Genomic DNA, 26,031 nt, shown 5'->3' with positions numbered 1-26,031 from the left:
CTGCAAAATATTTCTTCGTTAGGATTGCACTTGAAAGGCGTAAGCCGACTAAGCTTCCTTGCATTCTCCACCTTGCCAAGTTACTGATAAATTCTTAATGTGGCGTGCGGTTTCCCCTGGGCTTAGGCTGACGTTTAGTGTCTCTTCCAAGCTCCTCTTTGAATAAAATCGCGGATAGTGGGACATGACATGTTCTGGGTCCTTTGATGTGCAAACATATCTAGGACAAAAGGGAGAATTGTGTCAGGTGGTAGATAATTTCACCGTATCGTCACAGAATTTACTCCTCAATACGGGGAATCAGTGTAGGATCTAGTGCCCCTCTGTAAGCCAACCCACCGTTACTGCCACTTTTTTCAGTGATTTCCGCCTTGCACCCTTCGATATTCTGTACCCTTTCCAGAATGTTCATTGAGACCATCCGTGAAATAACGCTGCTTCGTCATATTTACCCACCTCAAATTGCTCTTACGCGCTAATGTTTCCTCCCAGACCAATATTATGTATTTTATACGCGAACCACTGCCGTCACAAGTTATTCGCGGATCTATGTTGAACCTAAACGCTGTAATTTGTTACTTTTCATGTTACTTATCATCCCTAAGTTCTTGTTAATCGGCTTTGAACTAATGGTGTATTCATGAATCCGAATAATAATCGTGTTCCTTTTCCTACGGCTGGTAACCAAGCCAACCTTCGCCTTTTGTTTCACTACGATAAGCTGAACCATCTCAGTCACATTTTCATGACACTTATGGTTTTAGCGTATACTTCAACATCTTCGAGTTGCTGTGACATCCACGGCAAAACCGATTATTATAGTCTCCTTGGACTCGGGAAGATTAAAGACCTCATTATACATTATGTTTCACAGGAAAAGATCCGACACTGATTCTCCTGCTGTGACCGCGTAGTGCTTAGGCCGTGTGGTAGCTTTCAAATTTAGCAAATAGGAACAACCATTTCAATCAATGCCCTTTTTATCCACTACGTTCATTACGTGCAACGTTGCCACAAACAGCATTTATTGGAGAACATTGAGCCAGCTTCAAAACCAAGTCAAGTCCATGATGTTGGTAGTTGAATTACTTTGGCGAAAACAAAATTGCCGCCTCGATGGGCTATCCTTACCTCCTCGAATACGCTGATAAACTAGGTGGAGGAATTTTAACAGCAAACGGAAAAAGCGCCGTTTGCCTCTTTGTGTCCACCGGAAAGATTTGCATATGCTACTTATTTCACGCGTCAGTTTGGCCTTCCTCTGCATGGTCGGTAGATTCTTTTTGCTTCAAAGCATGCGGCTCCCAGCTCCACCAATAGTTAGATGGCCTATTTGTACAGATTCGCCCCCTCTGTATGGCATACTCTCGTCTCTTATTATCCTACCTTTTCTGAATCCCCACCACCGAGATCATGGTCTCCCAAAAATATCCCTATAGACGAATTCTCCTCAAAGTCATTTACACTTTCCTATCCGTGGTAACGCGTGCCGTCGGATGGCCCATTTTCGATCTGCATCAAAATTGGCCGATGGTCGCTCTGAGTACAGTGCTGCTAAGAGAGCATTTTCCTCTCCAATTTGGTTCTGAAATGTGTCAAATCGAGCCTGCCTTTGGGAAAGCGAATACATTTCCTATATTTGTAAACTACAAGGGCAGTTCTCCGAAAGCCTCGAACGGAATACGACCCCTGGGGTAGTAGTACGACTGAACCAATCGAAAAATCCAAATCAATCATCATCATCATTGGTGGAGCATAGCAAGTGTATGTTTACAAGGCAACTATTTTCGTCCTGACTAATCCGACTTCATCGTTTCAGAATGGATTGATTTCCACACGTCCCATCTGTTAGATCTTCCGTCCAGCCACGACTGTTGATTGCGATAAGGCCTACTGCTACCCGTCTGGTCTGTGAGAGAAGTTCCGCAATGGTTGAGCTGAATTTGTTTCAACCTCATTTCCTCATTTCGTCCAATATATGACCTTCCCTTCTACTTCTCCGCATCTGGAGCAGCATTTGAGGGTCACCTTGCCAACTGCCAGCAATTTAAGTATTTCAGTTTCAGCCGTGAAAATGATGGCTGTCATTTTCGTGCCTCCTACGTTTTTTTGAGTTGCTTGCAGCTTCTTGCAAACCGAGTGGCCCGAATCGAGTTTACTAATAATAATAGTCGTTGGCGCAACAATCCAATTGGATCAGGGCTTTGGAGTGTGTTAGAGCACTTTATTTAAGACCTAACGGTACACTACAGGATTACAGTACCCTGTAGGAGACAATGTGGTCAGCATTGCGCTCCCTGATTTGTCTCAGTTACTCATTCACAGCTGAGTCGACTGGTATCTGACATCAAATCACGATTCAAATTCCACTGCCACCAGTGAGATTTGAACCACGACCTTCCGGACGACAACCTTGTGCTCTAACCGCTCAGCTATCCGGATACCACTATTTGGCCTGATAACTGATGAAATTCTTTACATTTTATGGCAATCTCCTGCTAAAGACTTTTCCACCTTGACGAGAAAATTTTCAGCCGTCTTGTTCGAAGTTCCAAGTATTTAACCTCCTTTTTGGATAACTTTTAATTTGGTTGACGTTTTCAGCGATGTCCATCAACTATGGAGTCGATTGGACTTTCATGATAATATTGGCGTATGGCATACCTTTTTTAGAGATAGTAATCAATTCAACGAAATTTATGAGTGATACTACGACCATCTGGTTGTGGAGAAAATCCGACTCAATGAATTGTGGTAGGTGAAGCACTTAATCCATATGGATGAGGATGATGCAGCCTGGAAAGTGTCTACAAGGGTAATATCTACGACAGAAAAAGAAAAAGTGGCAGATCCTGTCTGAGATGCAGCAATGGGGTTGACCGGGGCGCCAGACAACATTTACGGACGTCAAATGGGTGGATCTTTGTCCAAAAGGTGGTATGTCTATTAATGCAGGCCTAGACCAGATACCTTGTTACGGCGTTGATATTTTGTTAGATTTTTCCTTCTCCGGTGGGAGATCTTTCTTCGTTTTAGCGTCTTCGTCGCACAATTTCTACTCCTCTTTTCGAATTAACCGCGTTTAGGTTTTTAAGGAAGAGTCACTCGTATCGCCTAGGAGATGTTTGCTTTCTTTGTCGTATGTTTTTCGTTCTTAACTCATTTACACTAATCCCTAATGGCCCTAGCCATGTTTTCAATCTGGTGTAAAACACTGTATTTATTCTTTATAAATTTAGGCGACCCTATTACATATTTTCTCTCCAAGTAAGCCAAAGAATGATTCTTTCGCATTCAAGCAGTGCTCGTCTATCTATACGTGCACTTCCGTGTTTATTAGTATTCCGGATTCTCCCCTGGCTTCCACCTTTCACCGATTTTGTCCTCGAGCGAGATAGCAGGACCGTCAAGCTTCTCTTAACTGGAAGAAAGATTTGGCACCAAATTGAACCCCTAAACCTCCCAAACATTTGTTCACTTATTGCTGAAGCGTTGAATTAATGAGACTAAAACTGACAATAAATCCAACAGCGGAGCGTGAAGAAATACAGACGAAATTCTTTGAATTCTGGCCGAATTCACCCCTTTACCCTGACTTAATAACAGAATTCCAGTTCATTTCGGTTGGCCGGGGAGAAAAAATTGCCCAATTTTGACAGACTAAAGTAATTCCATTCCCTGGGTTGCAGTCATGTTAGCTACCACATTGCCTTTTAAATTTGCAGCGACAGACATCTGGCCAATAAACATACGATCAGATAGTGTAGCGAATTAAACTAGTCTTACCTTTTCATAAAAACTTAAAAATGAAAAAAATCATATATATATCCAACCATATATGCTTTTATAATGAGCAATAGGTTTTGATACCACACCAACAAAGAAGTAAGACCACTACTTTGGTTTTCAGTACTATATTTGCAATTTTTCTTCTGTTCTGGTTAACTTTATTAATCTCCTACTAACAACATTCCAGTTCAAAGTTTTGAAAATTGAGATTCATGTGCAACGTATTCTTGAGTTATATCGCTGATATTGACACAACCTGAAAGTTTCATAGTCAGTTCCAAATCCCGTTGAACCAATTCTAGGACATGTTCAGCACCTTTCTGACCATTAACTGCCAATCCCCAAACCAATGGGCGCCCCATAAACACTGCCTTCGCCCCCAGGGCCAGCGCTTTGAAGACATCTGTCCCTTGTCTAACACCTCCGTCCAACATTATTGTCATATCATTTCCAACAGCGTCAACAATAGTAGGGAGGACTTCAATTGAGGCTGGAACGCTATCTAGTTGTCGTGCTCCATGATTTGAGACGATTATACCTTTACAGCCACAATTTCGAGCCAAAAGGGCATCTTCTCTGGTGAGTACTCCTTTTACAACCACTGGTAATTTAGTAAACTTTACTAGCCAGCTAACATCTGTCCAAGTAATGGCTGGGTCAAATTGTCTAGTCACATATTCGTTAATACCAGAGGATCCTTCCATGCTTTTTACGCTGTTGGCTTGATCTCCTTGGAAATTTAACAATCTGAAAAATGATGAAAAATATTTATAAAATTAGAACGTTTTTTTTTTCAAGAAAGATGAGAGTTATAGTGTACACTAAGAGTAAGTTACTTACCCTAAGTGAGGTGGTAATTTGAACTTATTCCTGGCATCAGCTCGTCTAGCACCAAAGTAGGGAGCATCAATCGTTAAAACAATCGCCTTATATCCAGCTTTTTCAGCGCGCCGTACCATAGATTCTGTCAACGATCTAAACTTATACAAATGCCCTCGTTAATTGACTGTTTATCTTAAGTTGGAACTAGTTACCGGTCTTTGTAAATATATAGCTGAAACCATTTTATCGTATTTGGTGCTGCTGCAGCTACTTCCTCTAATGGCGTTGTCGATAGGGTACTCAAGATAAAAATGCCACCAATTTTACCAGCGGAAAGAGCATTGCCAATTTCCCCATCATCGTGAGCCATCCTTTGCATAGCTGTTGGGGCTACGCCGATAGGGGTACTTAGTCTGCAGCCAAGTACATTACAGGCCGTGTTCACTCCGCCGACATCGCGGAGGAATCTCGGTAGAATTCGCCATCTATAATAAACCGTAATAAGTTAGGTAGAGAGCCCTATAATCCGTTAAACATTACCCTCTGATAACATTTGATAAATTAGGGATGTCGTGAAGAATGGATCGCCAATTGATCCACCATTGTTGCAGTTAATATCAAGTGTGAACTAATAATTAACAACTAAAACAGAACGTTGAAATATTTTTCTTTAAGCGCTCATTTATACAGGGTGTCCCCACAAATTTTAATGGAGGATGGTACAACTTGTTTGAAGAAAATTGGTGCATGGAATAGCTACTCTATCTTTCACCGATACAGAATTATAGCGTTTTTCGTGAACAGTATCGAAAAGCTTGACCTTCCAAAAAAAAAAAAACACAATTTCCCACTCCCTCAATCATTTAACCCCAGATTTGATACCATTTCCGGAAAGTAGAGAAAATTTCTTATAAATGGATATTTTTCAATTGCAAAGGTCATCATCCCTTCGAGAATATAACTGTTTAAACTAGTAGTAACGGTACTTTAAACTTACAAACCTGCAAAGTTAATAAAAGATGCCTTACTGTGTTAGTTCAAAAAACATGTAAAAATAATTGGCTCCATATCAAGACCACACTTTCACGCTTTTAATGCGTAATGTTCCTAAATGTTCCTCAATTAAGCCTATCATTTTTATATGTCACTTGAAAGCTAATATAATGAAGCAACTTTTATGAACTTTGCAGGTTACTAAGTTTGGAGTACCCTTACAATAATCCATATTAAAATTTAGATAAAAAATCCTTTTTTAAATGTATTTTAAATTCAAAAATTTATATCTTCGACGGGATGACATTTGCAATTCCATCCATTCATAAGAAATTTTATATAGTTTTCGAAAATAGTACAAAATCTGGGATTAAATGATTGAGGGAGTGGGAAGTTGTGATTTTTTGGGGAAGGTCAAGCTTTTTGAAACTATTCATGAAATACGCTATAACTTTGTAACGGTAAGAACTATTTTCAAAGCCTATTGACGTCATTGGACCAATGGTTTGAATCAAAGCTATGTCAATTTATAGTGAAAAATCGGTAAATGTTCCTATACGAAAATAAAACTAGCGCCTTTACAGACTCAAGATAGACAGACTCCAGATTGGACCAGTAGCACAGGTGCAAGTTTTTGCTCCGGAGAAGAAATTAGCATCCAGAATCAATGTCCTTGAAAATAAAGCCGTCAATCACATATGCACAAAAGTAAAAGCCGCTCTTAAAGCGGTCGCAGAGACAACATTAGAAATGGAACCCCGAAAAGAAAGGACGATTAGTTTGATAAAGAGTGCCATGAAATAATGGATAGAAAAAAGATGTAGAATATATATAGAATATTAGAATAGCCAATAGGATACTGGGGAGAAAGAAAAGGCACATTTTGACAACCCTCTCCAAAGCATTAGTAACAATTTTACGCTTAATAAGACACAACAAACTTACTTAGCAGTGAAGAGGATAAGGCTTGGATCTCCCAAAAATAGTGTATATGTCGACATGAAGATGGCAGTATTATCAGCTGAAAGGCAAAAGGTAAAGGAAAAATTGGCGTCATACTCTGCAACTTTCCTCAATCCTATGACTAGCGTCGTCCTGCAAACGAAAAATACTGCTACTGAACTCAAAGGGTCTGAAAGCAAACAAAGCACCGGGAATGCATAATGAACCCGCTGAGATATTTAAAAAACAACAAGAATTGCATAAAGAAGACCATTCATGCACACATATATTGTCATCCAGCAAATGTGGAAGGGGAGGAAATATTGGCAGAAAGCGTCATCTGTCTGATCTACAAAAAACTGGGTAGGATAATGAATACCCCTCACTGCTTTGTCCCACTTACAAAGTAGTCAACAACATTCGTGAAAGGATTATAAAGTCTTACGTGGAAAAGTAATCGGGGAATACCAGGGCGTCAGAGGTGAAGCTCAGACAAGTGCTGGAGAAGGACTGCGTTCAACGACATTTTTCGCTAATTGCTCGTTCACTTCAAATTAGCATACAATAATCCCCACCCATCGGAATTAGGTGACCTACCACTGTAGGCGATGAAATTGTGCATGCTCCTATAGGGGCCCAACAATTGACCTAATATTTCTTTTCGCGAACGCGGTTAAGAGTTCACAATTTCTTTTTCCCTAAAAATCCAAGTCTGCGAGAAATACGTCAGAACAGTGAGAACTTTCTTTTAGAAAATCCAAAAAAGTTTCTTTTTACCTAACTAAAAACTGATTTGTTAATTGGCAAATATGCATACTCGTATTTCGGCGACTACTTGTCGCTTTTTCAGTGCTTAGGTTTGGATGATCGACAAGTAATCGCCGAAATATGCATATTTGCCAATTAATAAATCACTTTTTAGTAAAGTAAAAAGATACTGTTTTTGGATTTTCTATTTACATCAACGCAACTTCACCCAAACGCTCTAAACTCTCGCTCTCGCTCTTTATGCCTACGATGAAACGTTTCAAACGAAACAGTTTTTGTAAGCTGTAAGGATCAACATAGTCAGCTTTATTGAATTTGTCAAGATACCAAGTTGCTATCATAGACATACTTGGTCGATGAAAAGATCATGCAGCTGCTGGTCATGTTCCGAAAGTTTTCCCATTGATTGTCGCACTTCTTCTTCCCAGACTATGAGTTACGGACGACTTGGTTTTGTTGGTTTACTCTCACCTGCTTATCAGAGGGGATTTGAGGTAATATTGTTATTCGACCACGACCATGCCAATGAGATAATGATGCGAATTTATATTTCTCCTTACATACTCTGACATTCATTAAGGTTGAGATATGGCGATTTTCGATTAACACTTAGTTAATTTGGTTGAAAATTCTATCTGGAAAGACCCATGTTTGTTTATGGATCTTTTCCAAGTACCATTTCATGTGACTCTTCTAGGATGGTTTCATAAAAAAATGTGCCAATTATTTGTCCCTTTTGTTTAGGGGGTAGTTTTCCCCATTGGGGTTCGAGAAAGAGTACCAAGGGGTCTCTTTATTGTAAAATATAAGAAAAAGTGAATGAAGTCTTCATTACAACTCATATCCCTTCAAGACCCTACTTTCAACTTAAAATTCTTCAATAACAATAAATAGTAGCTGCTTTACACGATAAATCTAGGTAGAAGTTTAGGTTATCATAGAGCAAAACTCGCAGAATAGCAACAACAAGATATAAACATCCTTTCCACTAGGATATCTAAAATTCTAACTCAAACTAGTTAGTACCTTTGATTTCAGATGAAGACGCTCCTCCATATAGAGCCTTAATTTCGCGAATACTTTTGCCCAGTTGTCGGGATCTATCAACTATATTCGTGCTCTAAATTCAACATCTTCGAAACGGTTTACTATCTCCATCAATAGAGTCCTCCCCCATTGTCCATGTTCTTCACTGCCATCGGTTTCCTTCTTCACTGCCATCGGTTTCCTTCAATTTTGTTTCCAAAAACTCGTCCTAAGATCCGAACTTTGTGCTTACGCTCTAAATAGCTGTTCCATTGATAGCTCGTGAAACCATTGATAAACTCATAATTGTAGGAGATCAGTTGGCTCTTCCTCGGGCATTGTAATCTGTTTTTATCGCACTTGATTCAACATTCACATTGGATATTTATATAGAATAGTAATATAGCGTGGATTAGTGCTTTGTAGGTAAGCGAGCTTGTCTATCTACTGTTCGCTTATAGTGATCTTCTATTAGAGGGTTCGTTTCCCATATGTCGAAAATTTGTCAAGGGTATAAGACCACGTTAATTACTGTTACTTTTGCGGATTGAATTCAGCTAAAACATGAAAAATCAAGAATTTGCAGAGAAGCATATATCCAGACTTTACTTTTAATTTAATGATATTTGAATTATATAAATTTATCATAATTATCCCAATTAACTTCATATCCAAGACTGTCAGTTGTCGTAGAAACAATCAAGACCCTACCTTCTTACCGTGGAAGACTTTCATGATTTAATTAGGGACTTGATTTTTTGGAAAAGTAAAGCAACATTTTTATGTTCTCAATAAAAATAATACAATTTGCTATGTCAAAATAAGTGACAAACGAAACCAGTCTGAAACATTTTCTACGTACTATACAACGAAGCAGTCAGGCTAAATTTCTAAAATATGCTAATATACTATTATTAGCCTTATTTGTGTAGATATCGGAACGCACTGTGATTTTTTTCAGATTTTTCGGTTTCGGTTAAGTTTTGAGAACGAGACTTTTTACACTTTTTGAGGATCATATTTGGAGCCCTCACTCCCCTACGTTTCACCCGATGTCAAATATCAGGTTTGAAAAGTACTAATTGAGGCCTTTTAGTTGACACCCCACACAACCCCATTGTGACCCCTACCGACATGGTAGGTCTCATTATAGAAGACCTAAGGGAGAAGGTTTGAAGGTTCTAGATGGAGTGAGTATACTGAAAATAAAATTAACAAAAAAGAAGTTCAAGTGGTACATTCGAAATGGGGATCTATATAGCAACGAGTTAGTTACCCATAATCAGCGATTCCGCTTCCATGAAATCAACCAAGTCCAAAATTTGACAAATCTGTCCTGACGACTGCAAAGAGTTAAGTGAATTGCTCCATATCGAAACCGCGTTCTATTTCATTTAATGAGTCATATTCCTAAATTTTCCATTATTAAGCCCATCATATAATTTGAAAGCTAACAAAATGAGGCAACTTTTATCAACTTTGCAGGTTTGTAAGTTTAAAGTACCGTTACGATTTTTCATTTTGAAATTTAGATGAAAAAAACCATTTTGAAATTATATCTTCGGAATGATGATGGAGTTTGCAATTGAAAAACTAACCATTTAGAGAAATTTTATGTAGTTTTCAAAAGTGGTATCAAATCTGGGATTAATAGAATGAGGGATTAGAAAATTTTGACTTTATTGGGAAGATCAAGCTTTTTTTACTGTTCAGGAAAAACGCTTTAACTCTGTAACGGTAAAAGGTAAAGCGCTCATTCTATGGACCAATTTTCCTCAAATAAGTGGTACTAGCTACCATTAAAATTTCTACCATAGTGAACGGAATACCCTGTGGAGAAAGAAACATATTGAAAATTACAGTGCACAGGAAAACAGGTCCAAGGTCGTCATTGCATCTATTAGTAGTCTGGGGACGAAAAAGTCCACCACTTTCGGGTACACCCGTTACAAAGAAACGGAAAGATGACGCACGGGCATTCGTCAAATCTCAGTGGGGTGACTACAGCTGGTCGGGAGATGCTAACATAAATGAAAGATGTAAGTTAGAGAAGTTAGGAAACTAATAAATACGAAACTGCGCAGATGGAAAATCTAGCAGAGGATCAGTTTATGAATACGTACTCAAAGGGCAGCGAACTTGGAAAGAAGAGAGAGAGATAGCGAACGATTCTCTTGGATCCTCACACTTCGGTTAAAGATTAAAAAATCTGCGCACCAGAAAATATAAAGCCCAGCAGAGTAACCGAAATTGCTCTGCTTTCGATAAACACAAGGGAGATAAATTACCCAAAAAGAAATCGCGAAGGCATTAACCAAGTTTCAAAGAAAAAAAAGACATGCAACAGAAAATTATGACCCGAATTGATTTTCAAACCAGATGCTATAACAACATGTTCCGATATAAGTAGCTCAAATCCGATCCGAAACTGATGGACCTTCGAGAAAAAGTCAGTCGAATTAGAAGTACCCTAAAAGGAGATTTAATGATGGAACTGAAAAAGTTTCCGGGCATGGCGGCAGAAATCTCTTCGACAAGGTAGAAAAATCTACATGGAGGGGACTTAAATATGGTCAAAATAGTAGAATGTAAGGACATTTATGAAGCTACAACCAAGAAAGAAATCCGGGAGGTCCCAGAAAATGCACCACATCTTTTACGACAGTCCATAAACAGGGGAGGCGCGTAAACAGTAATTATCAGTTTACCAATATAAACAGCGTTCAAATTGCAGGCACTTGATAAAGTGAAATAGGCTTGGTGGCTTGCCACTCGGTGAGAAGGTGTCCATCAAGTGCTGTTTCAGATGCCTTGAATTTGATCAGGTCGAAAAAGTGGAGAAAATGCGAAGAACTTCATATATTCAAAGGGTGCAAAGCTAACCCTAAATATATATACTTTATAAGAGAAAAAAGGGTGTCGACTATCTGGATGTCGCAGGCAGTACCAGATGCCCAGTATTTATAAATGCAAGACCAGGAATGCAGGAAAACAAAATTAACAATGTTTAAAATGCCAATTATGTTACGACAGTGGGACATGTACAATGGACTAGGCGGAAGAGCAGGCCATCAATATCTTCAGTCCTCAGGTCTTCAAAAATCAAAAGCTCCAATAACAGGTAAATTTTTGAGGTACTTTTACTATAATTATTTTCATGAAATCTTCCCCTCTCCCTACTAATCTCATAAAAAGTAAACTTATATTGAAACGGAGCTTTTTCGGTCAATGCAGAAAATGAAACCTCCTTTCGAGATACTCTACAATACTTAGTCTTCAATTTGGAAGGCAGCTTGTACCAATATTCTTGAGAGACATCCCCAGTAAAAAGTAAAAGGCTTTTGGAGACACCGATAAAAAAAAGAGGACAACAACTGTGGACGCACATATCTGAGATTTATCCTTTCTGCAGACATTCTTTTAGAATAAAAAATATATTTTCTTTTATTCCAGTCAAGATCACATTCTGCTCTTCAGGAAACGGTAACAGCAGTTCCATTTCCACCATTTTCAGTTATGTCACCATATTGTAATTATATAATTTAACTACTGGGTAGTACTATTCACAGCAATGCGAATTGATAGTACCAATCTACGATGTATTGGTCGAGGGTGGTTTGGTTTATTTCGGTTGTTTTCGTCCTGTTTGTCACGGATCATTCGCTTCTAATCAACAAAAATACATTTAACAAACCTCAAAACGCTAAAACAATTTCAATTCATAGTCGTAGAAATCTGTATTGATTTTTAGGCGTAATTAAACATTTTCAAATTAGGTAGACATATACAACTCGGACTTCATCTACTAGTAAAACTGGTAGCGCACTTGAAAATAACATAGGCTTGAATAAGGAGAGGTTTCATTGAAATCAATCAGCAAAACAACACATGATTAAGTATGTATGTGACCTAGTTGCTGCAGAATTTTTACAAAACGTAATTATTACGTAATTTTCACAAATTAAAGATATTTCGAAAAGATATCATTTTCATTCCAAAACTTTGTTTTCCCACTTCAAGCACACGCGCTTTGTTCTTTTCTAACTGACAACAATACTAGTAATTATCCTTCGTTACACGTTAGTCGAATACCTTTTAAATGCCTCAACGTTCAGAGACAGTGAAAACTCATTTCCCGCACCACTTCGGTAATAGTCCAGGGCGTTCTTTGGAATGCTACGAAGCGCTTCTTTTTCATAATCTTCAACACAGACTAGCGCCATTGTCTCCGAATTAGATGTTGATTACGGCAAGTTTGAACTGCAAATAGCTGCTGGAACCTTCAAATTAACACTGACTGGTAAGAATCATAAACTGGGGTCATATTCGATTTATTTTATAAGCGATAAGCAAAATGATTATCATTATCTTCTGGAAAACTTTTCAATAAAACAGTCCACATGATTATTTACAAGTAGCCAGCAAAGAGACTAGAATCACACACACAGGGGATGATAATGGGATTCTCTTGATTGAATTAAAAGAGTAGTTAGATCAAATGTGGAAAACGCTTTATTTTTTGTGGTAGACAATGCAATGGAGGAAACTGTAGAAGAACAGTCAATTTATTTAAGTGATGTTTGTAGTAGGAACAACATTATCAACATTAAATTTTAAAAATTATGCCCTCGCTACACGTAACATCAGCATCATCGTAACATTTACTAAACCCAATCTATCGTCCACTATCTACCAAATAAAGTGGGGAGAAACACATTACACTTTTCTGCCATTTCTGTAGAAAACTGATATTCTTCAACGGATTATATTTTCTGCGATATCTCTGCCAGCATCTGCTGGTCATTGAATATAGATATGGCCCTAGTGTAGTTAAAGAAAATGTCACTTACGGAAAATTATTTTTCAAGCTTCGAATATCTCAAATTGATATAGAGTCTGTCTGTCTGCCTTTTTGTTCGAAAATGAATCTTCAACAAAGACTTTTATATATATTCCAGCGTGTGCGACTTTTACACACTAAAACCACCGCCTCACTCCTGTCTCCTTCCCCAAACACGAACCACCACAAAATATTACGCCACGGGATTACCTCTCCTTTTCTCGTACCTTCTGCCTCCCGTGTACGTAATGTGTCTTACCATGCAGCCAACTGCTTTCTAATTTTTGTGCCACGCAAGTATTTCACCAATTAGACTTTCCAATGCAAGTGTCCGTCGCAATGCCTTCTCGACACTTTTCCTTTCCACCGTGAATCTAGATCGACGACGTTTCATCAGGAAGTGTACCAGATTTCGATGACAACACCAGCCTTTGGCCTCTCCACCCATTAAAAATTAGAATTTCATCCACCAAGCATGACAACTCTACAAATATGTCCAGCGTCGACTTTACAGCCAGCTTCAAGGCTTTGTCTGACATATCGTCAAGGCTCGGTGCACGCACACACCACATTGAATACACATGAATTGTTTAGAAACTTTCTTCCTCAGGAAATAAAGCCTGAATAATTTTGTGAGATTCGAACAAGTAATTAATGGAGCTGCCTGATCTTTGAATCAACCTATGGCAATACTGTAGGCGCCTTCCCATGGGTTTATTCCGCCTCTAAGCAGAATTGTTTGAAGTAATCCCTCCTTTTTGGCTGTATAGCTACCTTTGGATTTCTTCGGGTTTCCTCGCAGACACGCTTCTTAACATCCTGGTCATCCCTGCGCACTGGACCGCTCGTCTGTCCCGATGACACCCCGACGAACAACAAAAATCAGATAAAATAGCAATTATAGACAAATATGTCAGTTTTTGCCTGTACGAAGTCAATTGTAGGCTGCCTCATACATCCCTGTATGGTTTGATCATCATAAACTCAAAGCCGCCTCCCCTATTGGTCCATCTACCCATGTGTTATTGTTAGAGTTTCATTTATTACAACCGCTTGAACCTCCGATCTGTGGGTGGTCTCTGCGAACAGGTTTTCAATAATCTACAGTGATTGACATTAATTTGAATCTACCACTATTTCTCACTGTAGTTAACGCATTTTAAACTTAGGACAATTTCCGCTTCTGGCTATAAGCCTACTATCCAGGCACTATTTCCATTGCACATTCCCGGGCAATATGTCCATTTTCTTTGTGCGGCCTTCATCGGTCATGTGAATTAACCAGTATTGTAAATGCCTTCGCCAAATGTCTGATCCGCCCTATAAGATGACAGACCACTCACCCAACATCTTCCCGGCGTCCAGTAACCTATTCCCCGATTCTGTCGCTTACAATAGATAGACAACAGGAAATTATGCAGCCCAAACTGCGCTGCTAAGAAAGTGCAGATTCTGTCTTAGAAGTGATCTTATCCAGGTCTTTGCACTGCACTTTCTTCAAGTAAATTTCTTACTAGACTGCGTTTGCATTCGGCTCTGCTCTCGTCGATCCTTTTAAACTCCAATATGAAATCACATTTCTGGTTCTTCCCTCCCCTCCTTCACCCCGGGGCGAATCCTCATTATCTTGTTCTTCTTTTTGGCTTCTTTTGACTCAACCTTAGCAAAATCGTCACGTTCTTCTGGGTTGGACCTCTGCTGCCTTGCTGCCGCTACTGAGGTTTTAGTCCTTTTCTCAAAGTGGGCGACATTCCTTTTTATTTTCTGGTTGCCTGGGTATTCCTCCTCTTTTTCTCTAGGACTTTCCATTGAATCTTCCTCATTGTCCTTCGATTTATCAAACATAGTCACGGTGGCTCTCAAAAAACAAATTCTGACAACTCAACAGCTTTGGCTCCAAGCAAAATGAAGGATGACTCTTCTAGGTCAGACTTCTGCCCGACAAGTGCTTTTACCTGCCTGAGTGCGATTCCCAATATTAAGAAGTGTTAAGAGAATTCCCTTGGTCCATAGCTCTTCCTGCATTAGATATTGAAGGAGGTCTCGGAACTGTTGTTCTCCTGAATGGATCTCACTCTCGATCCTGAGAAGCCTCCTGTGACCCTAACGCCTGCATATGGATAATATTATTCAGGCTTTTGATGGTCCGCCCCTCCCCTCCTTCGACCCTTTGATTATAGGTGTTCTAAAAAGTTATTGTGCCTGTCTGTCTGCCTGTCACACGTACTTTTCCCTAAAACGGAAATATACAGACTATAAAATTTCGCGCATGCAATGAAAGATATGAGTTTGAGTGAAGTTGAAGGATAGTTCAAAGAAGGACTGCATCATTTTGTTTTCCCTGAATATAGCGACGTGGGGTATCAAACGAATGGCATCGATTAGTGTTTTACAAAACAGATTTAATGCCGATTGCAAAGTGAAGATTTGAGGAATTGCAAATTACAAATTTTAAAAACTACCTGAAAATTCGAGAAAAGTCTTCATGACATGCCTCCATGTGAAATCTAAGCTTCAAAAACATCTCATACAGAGAGAGAGAGCTTTCTGAGAATGAGTCTTGTGTTAATTGAGACTTTTTAACGCTTCACTCTCCCACTTTACAATCAATTTCATATCTAACATCTGATTTGAAAATTATTAATCAAGACTTTTCATTTGGAAAATATATTCCATACGAAATCGAGTGTTTCATTGCATACGTGGGCGTTCACAGTCTGAACAGTCAACAAATTTCATCTCAGTAAGTGTAGCCGTTTGAGAGAGAAGTGCACGCGACACAAAAATAGGCACTAATCGAGTTCAATAGTGTTTTGATTTATATAAAACCCCAAAATGCACTAACTTGGAACTATAAACAACACGATTATTAGTCTGAAATTCGCACCACATTTTCGCCCAAATTGTTTTTTTTGTAAACGAAAATAACAATTATTTAAATTAGAACAGTATAAAAGCCCAGCTTGATTAATTTATTTAAAAAGCAAAAAGGCATATGTTTCTAACTATAATTAAGTTTTTGTTGACAGATACACATTTCGAGAACAACTTGCTCCCGTCTTCAGTGTTTATGTTTCTTAAGACTGCGACTCAGTGCATTGAAAACGAAAGCAAGTCGCTACCGAAATATGTATGTATTTGCCAAACAAAAATTCAATTTTAGTTAGGAATTTATTTTTCTTTAACCTAATAACCTAATTATTAAGGTTTTGTTTGCAAAACAAAACCTTATTAAAATCGGTTCAATGTCTGTCTGTCTGTCAGTCTGTCTGTGTTTTTTGTTTTTTTGAAGAGGTGGAAATATTCAAAAGACACTGGTCTGGACACACCAGCGTGTAGGATTTTTACCCACTAAAACCATCCCCGACTCCCTCCCTGCCCCGCGAAACCACCATAAGGTATTACATCACGGGGCGGAGTCAGCTCACTCTAGCTTAGTCACCTTTAGATGCGATCATGCAGTTGACCGCATCCCAATTGTCTTGATGTGCTAGCATTTTCAGCACCAGATTTTCTGGTGCCAGCACCTCTCCTAGAGTCTCCTCTAGATTTCTCCTTTCTTCCACAAATCTCGGACAGTGGAAGAATACATGCTCTGGGTCCTCTGGGAGTCCATCGCAATTTGGACAGTCGGGTGAGGTCTCCAATTTAAACCTGTGCACATATTGGCGATATCCTCCATGTCCCGTGAGAAACTGGGTGAGATTATAATTAATCTCACCGTGTCGTCTCTCCAACCACTCCTTGATGCCGGGAATGAACCTGTTAGTCCACCGACCCCCACCGCTCTTGCCATCTATTTATCTTTTCCTTTCAGTCTTCTTCGTCCGCGATGAGAAAGAGGTTGGCTTCGCATTGTATATGTTCGCCATCTCATCTACCAAGAAGTCAATCGGCATCATTCCAGAGATGACAAATACTGTATCATCTGAGACAGTCCTGAAAGCAGAGCATACCCTCAGGGCGGTCCTCCTGTAGACTGAACTCAGTTTGGTAGCGTTCCCTGACATCCGCAACGCCTCCCTCCAAACTGGGGTCTTATAGAGCATGATCGAGGTCACCACCCTGGTGACAAGCAACCTAGAGGTATGCCTTGCCCCTCCCACGTTCGGCATCATCCTTGCCAGGGCCATACTTGCCATACTGTCTGTCTGGCACTTCCCCATACATGTAAAAGGGAGGTGTAGAATTTTTTTTTCACCGAATGTAATCATGTAGAGTATCAAATGAAAGGTTTCGATTAACATTTTTCGAAGCCGGTCTTAGTTTTGAGATTTGTTAAAAAGGCGGGGAGTGGGAGGGGTGGAAAGTGATGATTTCTTTAACGGACCCATTCTCAGAAACTACTCAACCGAAAAATCTGAAAAAATTCATAAAGCTGCCGCTATATGGTTTCAAGGCCTCAAAATACTCTCCATATCGATGTCTATTCAAATAAAATTAATAATAATATATTACCATATTTTTGGGGAAGTTGAGTAAAACCCCCCTTAAGTTCATCCCAGAGTTATAATATAGTAATAGTATAAAATATAATAGGAAGCATATAGCTGTGAATGAGTACCTGAGTCAATCAGGGTAATAATCTCGGGCGAGCGCAATGCTGACCACATTGCCTCCTAGTGTACCGTTATGGTCTTGAATGAAGTGCTCTAACACACTTCAAGGCCCTGATCCAACATGGATTGTTGCGCCAACGATTATTATTATTATTATATTATCCCCAAGTTTGATCAAAATCATACTATTATTAACAAAGTTACAGTAGCTCAAAGTTGGCTCTCCCCTGTAAATTTACTGCAACTAAATATCAATATCACATTGAAGTGGGTAGTCAGACATGCTAAATGCAAATACATAACGGGCTACGTACAAATGGAATAGTTCTGCACTTAAATATACTCATAGAAGAAGCAAACAAAACCTTTCATACCTGAAAGCGCCCAGCTTCCGGATTCCCTACTTGTTATATAATTACTGTAAGAGCTACAAGCAACGGTAAATCCACATAAATACGAAAGTTCATTATTTCAGAGTGAGGAAATTCGAACAATAATAAAAGCCCGTGGAATAGCGCATCCCAATGTAACTGGGAAAACGTTTGCGGTTTTCCGTGTTGACTCCAAACATCATCTTATTTCGCTTATATCGCAGATCGATCCTTCACCCGATTGGATCGTGGGTGTATCAGGGCTGGAACTGTGCTTACCCAATTGTACATGGGTTGAATATAAGGCTCACAACCTGTACCCATGGGATGCCGGAACAGATAGTGGTCCTACATATATCGTAAGTATAACATAAATATTTACATCTTTTAATTGTTTTCCCGATTGCGTATAAAAAGTCAATGAGTTGAACATTTCTAGTCACCAGATCAACCTACAAATCCACGCGTTCCAATTAAAAGGATTAGAACCAATGATCCGAATGATCCACGGTCTCCGTTTTATGACACCAGCGGTGCCGAAATGAAGCCATTGGCAAGGTTATACATCACACGGCAACGATTATATGAGAAAAACTGTGAAAACTCCTCAGGTTAGTTCCTTATCGTCACACTTGAACGAGAACAAATAACCAAGCCCGTCAAGTAATCCTTCTGATACAAAAACCAAGTCATACCCTTGAAATTCATTAAGATCAAGTTTTCATTTCCTATTTAGGTGAAGACGACCAAAATGCCTGCGAAACGCTCCCTTGGAGTGAATGGTCTGAATGCAGTACCAAGTGTGGTAAAGGAAAACGTCATCGACAACGTGAATATAAAGATTCCGTTTTGGCGCATAGAATGGGATGCAAAAGGAAGTTAACGCAGCGTAAACCATGCGAAGGGGAGGGACCCGATTGCGATAACGTCCCTACCGAAGAAGAAGTCCCTGAAGAAGAAGAGCCCCCACCATCGGGAGGATATCAACCCGAATGCGCGTTAACATTATGGTCTGAATGGTCTAGTTGCAGTGCTACTTGTGGCAAGGGTACCCGGACTAAGAGCAGGAAATATGTTAATAGAAAGGCCCGAAAGAAGTGCGAGGTAAGAATGTTTCTTTTGTTTTATTTTATATTTTCACGAACGCGGAACTATTTCAACGGAAAAATAGAATACTGGCAACTTAAATATTTACTTTTGAAGCACATGCCGGTATTTCTTACTTGGTATGCATAACCAATGGCTTTTGCCCCAATTTGTTTAGAAGCATCTTCAATCGGTCAGACATCTAGTTCTAACCGTTCTACGATTCAATAATTTAGATTTTGGAAATTTTGAAAAGGAATTCTCTCTTGAGAGCATTCCTCCGATCCTACTTCGGAGCTCGTTATACCGCTAATTCAATCTACCATCTTCGTCTAAATAACCGTGGAGCAGAGTTCATTGACTGTGGTGATAGGTGATGGTAGAGGGCAACGGTGAACAATATCCAGAGTTTGTAGTAAAGTATTCAGTCAATTTTAAAAAGAGACTTGAGAAACCTTCACCGCAACCGGCGAACAATGAATCTTCAAGGGATTCTCTGAAGAGGATAGATATCGTCTTTTATTTGCAGTTAAGTCTATAATTGATAGACCAGTAGCTTATTCCAAACTACAATTTTATTTTATGATGTATATATATATTTCGGGAGCAACTTACTCCCTTCATCACTACAAAGCTTTGTACTGATCATTTGTAACGAAAATTACGGCATGTGGGCAATATATGATAGACTGAAATTTTAATAATTAATTAAGGGGTACATCCCGTGTGTCGGATGCGAGGAATCGATTTTTTTGGCATCAATTGTATCTAGATAAGATAGAAAGTGTACAATACATGAGCAAAGTGATTTTTTAATAGGTAAAATGTCAAATGCCAGGTTTATGTCGATCGCCGTAATAAAGCGCGTATTTATCGGTCCAAACGACGTTCGAATGACTTCGATAAAGTCATAAGAACTACAGTCATGGCTTTACTTGTGTTCTTCAAGAAACCTAAGGTTTATGGACTAGGTATAATAGATTAATCAGTTAAGACTTTATGGTTAAAAATCGCATTCTACTCTCTAAATGCGTTTTTCTCGAAACTGCAGGTTGAAATCTGCTGCCACCAAATTTTCACGACTTATTCAGAACATATTTCTACAGGCCGCAAACTAGGATGAATGCGATTCATTCAGTAGTTTTTTTTTGTTTATTCATTAAAGAATCCTTGAAAAAAAACACCAAAATTTACAAAAAAAAAGTTTAACAAGTCACCAAAAATTTACTTCTCAATATTTTTTAATAATCCTAGTTTGCGGATTGTGATTCAGTCTGCACGTTAAAATGCCGTTTACATTTTTTCTTTAAGATGATTACAGTGGCGTGGCAGTAGAAAAACACCTTGATTTGAAGATGGGTGTATAAGTTGCTCTGTATTTCAATAATGAGCCATGCTATTGGCCTGGAAAAATTACCACGCATGCTCAAGATATTTATCAATGTATGGTGATAAATTTGCATTTGCACCATCATCCAGTTCTTCACAAAAAATTTCTAAAAAAGCGAAAATAATGGTCTTCACACGGGATGACCCCCTTAAACGGTCGGATAGCTGCTACAATACACTTTGAAGTCAAATATCTCGAGAGCCAGATTATATTTTTAAATTAATTATTGAAGAAAAAAACAATATACTTGAATGTGCATTTTTTACCGTTATTATTATTTTGTTAGTTTAATTTTTAGCGGAAAAATAGTGATAAAACTAAAAGGAAAGGGAAGTCAGAAAAAAAACTTAAAATGTAATACAAAGAAAAAAATGTATGCCGGCAATTGACTAAATTAATATTTTGTGTGCTGACCATTAGCCTTTAAAATTGCGAGAGGTTTTCTTTTCATTAACTACAAGTTTTTCGCTAATTGCTGCATTAATAAGGAACTCCAGACATCCGGGTTTTGCCCCAAGATCCACCAATTCGATATCCCTAAAAGCTGTCTGGCGTCCTGACCTACGCCACACTCCATCTCAGGCAGAGTCTACCTCGTCTTCTTTCCTTCCCTTATAGACATAAATGTTGCCCTTATAGACTTTCCGGGCTGGATCATTCTCATCCACACAGATTGTGTGACCCGCCCACCGCAACCTGTTTAGCCGGATTTTATCCACAACCAGACGGTCGTGGTATCGCTCATAGATTTCGTCGTTATGTAGGCTACGGAATCGTCCATCTTCATTTAGGGGGCCAAAAATTCTTCGAAGGATTCTTCTCTCGAACGCGGCTAAGAGTTGGCATTTTTTTTCCTGAGAACCCAGGTTTCCGAGGAATACATAAGGACTGGCAAAATCGTAGTCTTATACAGCAAGAGCTTTGACCCTATGGTGAGACGTTTCGAGCGGAATAGTTTTTGTAAGCTGAAATAGGCTCTGTTCGCTGCCAACAACCCTGCGCGGATTTCATCATATTTTCAAATTTTCAATGGTCTCAAAGTTGTAGTCTCCTATGTTTATTCTTCCCGTTTGCCCAGTGCGGTTTGATGTTGATGGTTGGTTCATTTTTGGTGCTGACATTGGCACTGACTTTGGCACCATATATTTTGTCTTGCCTTCATTGATGTGCAGCCTGAGATCTCGCCTCAATAGCTGTCTGCTCGACCTGGATGAAGGCAGTTTGTACGTCTCGGGTCGTCCTTCCCATGATTGCGATATCATCAGCATAGGCAAATAATTGGGTGGACTTAAAGAGGATGGTACCCTCGCATTTACCTCAGCATCACGGATCACTTTCTCGAGGGCCAGCTTAAAGGCAGGGCATCCCTTGTCTTATACCGCTGTTGATGTTGAATTGTCTCGAGATTGATCCTGCTGCTTCTATCTGGCCTCACATATTAGTCACGGTCAGCCTAGTCAGCCTTATTAACTTCATCGGGATACCGAATTCCCTCATGGCAGTGTACAGTTTTACCTTGGCTATGCTGTTATAGGCGGCTTTAAAGTCGATGAAGAGATGGTGAACCGATGCCCATATTCCAATATTTTTCCATCGCTTGCCGCAGAGAGAAAATCTGATCTGTTGCTAATTTGCCCGTAGTGAAGCCTCTTTGGTATGGACTAATGATGTTCTGGGCATATGGGGCATAGCTTCCTTCTTCCCTCCGAACTTCTCTGCTCCACGGAGTTCTTGGTAAGTTTCTGCGGGTGCCAGCCTTCCTTGAGAGTGAGTCCTTGAGGGTTTAACGTGAGCACCTGTCTGGACGACTTAATCCCACGATCTTCTTAAGACACGGATTGATTTTGTGACCACAATCAGAGCCCCGCTGAGACAAGCAATAACGGTACCAGTCTATACCAACTGCATGGCTTAGCATTCATACTGGGGGATGCAAGACCTGCCTAAATCTCTACCGAACTAAGGAGTACGGCACCCGAGTTGAAACGCAACACCACGCCGAGGCCCAAAGGTCTCTTCTCGCTTGAGCATAACCAACAACCCCCATGAAGCTCCTACTAGGGGGCCAACTGCAAATAACCAAGCTGTACTCACATACAACGGGAGTTCACCCGAAGTATGGTACCAGTATACCCTTGGTGAATTTTCGTGACCAATTTGTCACTTCAGATGAGTCCCCGTGCAGACTCGGGTCTGATCGCCCTGATTAGGCCTTTGGAGCATTCGCCTACTGCATCATGGCCGGGAAGCCAAAGTGAGTACAGCGTCTCCCGGCGCCACCACTATGGAGGTTCTCCTCGGCCACTTGGTTTTCGTTTCGCCGACAGGGTTGCCGCCGCGACTTCTTCACCGCCACCTCTAAGCGCCCGTTCCTTGAGATTGCAACACTACTCGGTATGCAGCATTCTTCCGTTCCGTTGAAAGCTTACATTCATCGTAAAATCAGCCGTTCCTATTTTTCTTGCGGCTGGGGTCAATTATATTTGTGGCTGTATCAATCATAACCTTTTTTCAGGTGGTTGTGAAGATCACTTGATGATGGTTCATCTCAAGGACATCTGTTAGCTGCGGTTATTGCAGCATCCATTTCCCTCTTACAGGCGTTACGGAGGATTATGTTGTGGATGGCTTCAGTATTTACTTTCACCACGTCAACGGGATAGTGATCCGAGTCTATATTGGCCCCCCTATATGTTCTGAAATTCATCAAGGCTGAGCGGTAGCGGCGTTCAATTAGCGCGTGGTCCCGTCTGGAGAGGCCCACGTATGTTTGTGGACCGCTTTGCGCGCAAACCAGATAGTTCCAACAACCATTTCGTGCGATACTGCTAACTGAATAATCCGCAATCCGTTATCATTGGTATCTCTATGTAAGCTATGGACATCGACGTATCGCCTGAATAAGGGCTCCGTTCCTAATTGACTGCTGATGATGATTTTGATATCATACTTGGGACAGGCTTCGAGGGTCCTCTATGACTCTGCATTCTCTTCTGTAGGGGCATAAACCTTTATGAGACTTCTACTTCTAAATTTGCCTTCCAAAAGCAAAATGCATAGCCTATATTTACAAAGCCGATAACAGCAGGTATCATTTTTTGGCTGACTAAGAAACCTACTCAAAGCACATGGTATACTGGATGGCCCATATAATATATGGCGTAGTGGCTTTGCTCCAGGATAGGGTATCGGCTAGCTGCTTGGCAGCTCCTTCTCTGTATAGGGAACGCCCGTTCCATGAGAAAATGCACAAATCGTTATTCCATTTTCGTTGCCGGGTTCGTTGTTGTGTTGTCAGTCCAGTCCGAGGCTCCTTTTGTGGCTTCGTAACATCGGTTTGGATTCAACATGCATTTCCCAGATTTTATGCTCCATCATGTGTACCAATCCACGTTTCGCCCTGGGACCAATACTACCCTTTGACCATCGCCAAATCGCTGTCGAAAATGCCAGGAACTCCTAAGCACAACACGAAACTCAACAATACCTCTTTTGGAGCATCAATCACGTTATGAAATGTCCAATTTTTTTTTTTGGCTGCGAGAAATGCCCACTTTTTGTGATTCCGTAATATTTCTGTATAACATAAATATTGTATAATAATAAAATAATAACGATAAAAACACCCATAAAAATTACTGGTTTTTCTTTCATAACTGGTTTCAAAATATCATCTGGTTTTCGAGATATTTGACATCACCGTGTATTGTATCATAGTAGTTGTCCAACTTTAATTAACAAAAATGAATCCACGAGAGTAGGAGATATCAACGTCGACGATGACGTACTGTAGAGATTCAACACTTGATCCATTCGGGATGACGGAGACAACCACAAGGTCAGAGCTACCTTGCACTCGAAAATCGGCCAATGTTGACCGTACGGATAATCGATCATGAAAATCACCCATTTAGCATCAACTGAAGTTGGGCCACGGACTTATTGTCGATTCCACTCTAATCTGGTGTTTCTAGGCCTAAATAATACCGAAATGCCGAATTATTGCTTGATTTCACAACTTATTTTGCAAAAATTCAGAACATTGGCATGGAATATCCTCAACTTGCTTGTCTTGTTTCGCTTGAATACCGATTTCTTCAAGCCTAAATCCGTTATAATATTAGATGCCACGATGGCCAAGTTATCCACCACCTGGGATCCCAATTAAACACTCCCAAAAGTCGCCGGTAGTGAGGTTCCGAGGACACAGTAACTTTACTCCTTCTCTCATCTGCCATGTTGCTTTTATTTTCTGGATATCCTTCCCAGGCGATTTCAATCCACGCACCAGAGTTGAAAAAACACGTAACCGAGCACAGTCAGAAACGAAAGTACGTGAACACATATTTACACATCAATAGGTATGCCCCTAGGTCTGGCAACTTCTCCATCTGTCTGACTGCCACGCCCACCTTTCTCAAAAACAATTCCACCACCATTTCACGAAATTCAGTTGAAAGGTCAAAACTATGAACCCCCACACACGCGGTGAATTGCTACCCGATGAACTGGGTATGGATTGCCAAATAACTAAAATAGAAGTCCAAAATTTTTTTCACCGAATATAGCTATGTAGGGTATCAAATAAAAGGTCTCGGTTAGTGCATTGCGAAGCAGGTATTAGTTTTAACACTGGTTGTAAAGCGAAGCAGTGTGGAGGTTGGAAAAGGGTTAACTACTGCAAGGACTTCCTCACCCGAAAAATGTGAAAAAGCTATTTGTATTTGCGCTATTCCACCCGATACATATAGTTATTATGATATTATATCTATTGTACATATGTCGTTCTAGGCGGGATCACCCAATAAACCTCCACTGGAAATTAACGAAGATTGTTTTGGAACCGAATGTACTGGAGATATATCGGAAAATACATTACTGGTGAGCACTTAATTAAGAATTTCCACCAATAGACATAATTTCATGTTTCCTTTGCAATGAAGGACGATCACCCTGAATGCCGAATGAGCAAGTGGTCATCATGGTCTCCCTGCAGCGTTACGTGCGGTGATGGAATTCAGAAACGACAGAGGCGTGTATTGTACAGGGGAGTTAGCTCGCCCGACGGAGAGGATCCATGTGCCAATGTTAAGAAGGAAGAAGTTGTAACTTGCGTCACCCATAAATCTTGTGATCTTCTAGAACCTCCAGAATCCTGTCTTTTGCCACCTGAAGTTGGTCACTGCCGAAGTACCAACAATCGTTGGTTCTATGATCAAGGTACACAGGATTGTGCTATATTTCCCTACAGTGGCTGTGGAGGCAACGACAACAACTTCGAATCAAGAGAGGATTGCTTAGAAACTTGCAGAAGTGAGTAAATAATAGATAAATATATAATAAATCTGTTTATCATTAAGATATTACCCAAGAGCATAAATGATGGAAAAAAGTGTGTATGCCAAGCTTGACTGCAAGCTTTAAATGTTAAATTTTCTATTCATT

The 26,031-nt window shown here is 39.9% G+C and overlaps 2 protein-coding genes across 2 annotated transcripts in view; one reads left to right on the top strand and one right to left on the bottom strand.

The window, feature by feature from the left end:
* LOC119653865 (spondin-1) overlaps nucleotides 1-26,031 on the top strand; it is a 60,771-nt gene that overhangs the window by 33,983 nt on the left and 757 nt on the right. The window contains exons 6-10 of the mRNA XM_038058923.1: nucleotides 18,215-18,469; nucleotides 18,550-18,721; nucleotides 18,847-19,214; nucleotides 25,378-25,467; nucleotides 25,530-25,899. Coding sequence (XP_037914851.1) covers nucleotides 18,215-18,469; nucleotides 18,550-18,721; nucleotides 18,847-19,214; nucleotides 25,378-25,467; nucleotides 25,530-25,899 — 1,255 coding nt within the window. The remainder of the gene's footprint in view (nucleotides 1-18,214; nucleotides 18,470-18,549; nucleotides 18,722-18,846; nucleotides 19,215-25,377; nucleotides 25,468-25,529; nucleotides 25,900-26,031) is intronic.
* Nucleotides 3,899-12,653, bottom strand: LOC119653866 (hydroxyacid oxidase 1-like). The gene is made up of 4 exons (XM_038058924.1): nucleotides 12,433-12,653; nucleotides 4,824-5,096; nucleotides 4,630-4,764; nucleotides 3,899-4,536 (listed from the first exon to the last, which is right to left on the bottom strand). The coding sequence occupies exons 1-4, from the start codon at nucleotides 12,561-12,563 to the stop codon at nucleotides 3,978-3,980; spliced, it is 1,098 nt and encodes a 365-aa protein (XP_037914852.1). The 5' UTR covers nucleotides 12,564-12,653; the 3' UTR covers nucleotides 3,899-3,977.

This window comes from Hermetia illucens, chromosome 4, assembly GCF_905115235.1.
Source record: "Hermetia illucens chromosome 4, iHerIll2.2.curated.20191125, whole genome shotgun sequence".
NCBI classification, from domain to species: Eukaryota; Metazoa; Arthropoda; class Insecta; order Diptera; family Stratiomyidae; genus Hermetia; species Hermetia illucens.
The sequence above is the reverse complement of the archived record's forward strand: the minus strand, read 5'-3'. Positions and strand labels throughout refer to the sequence as shown.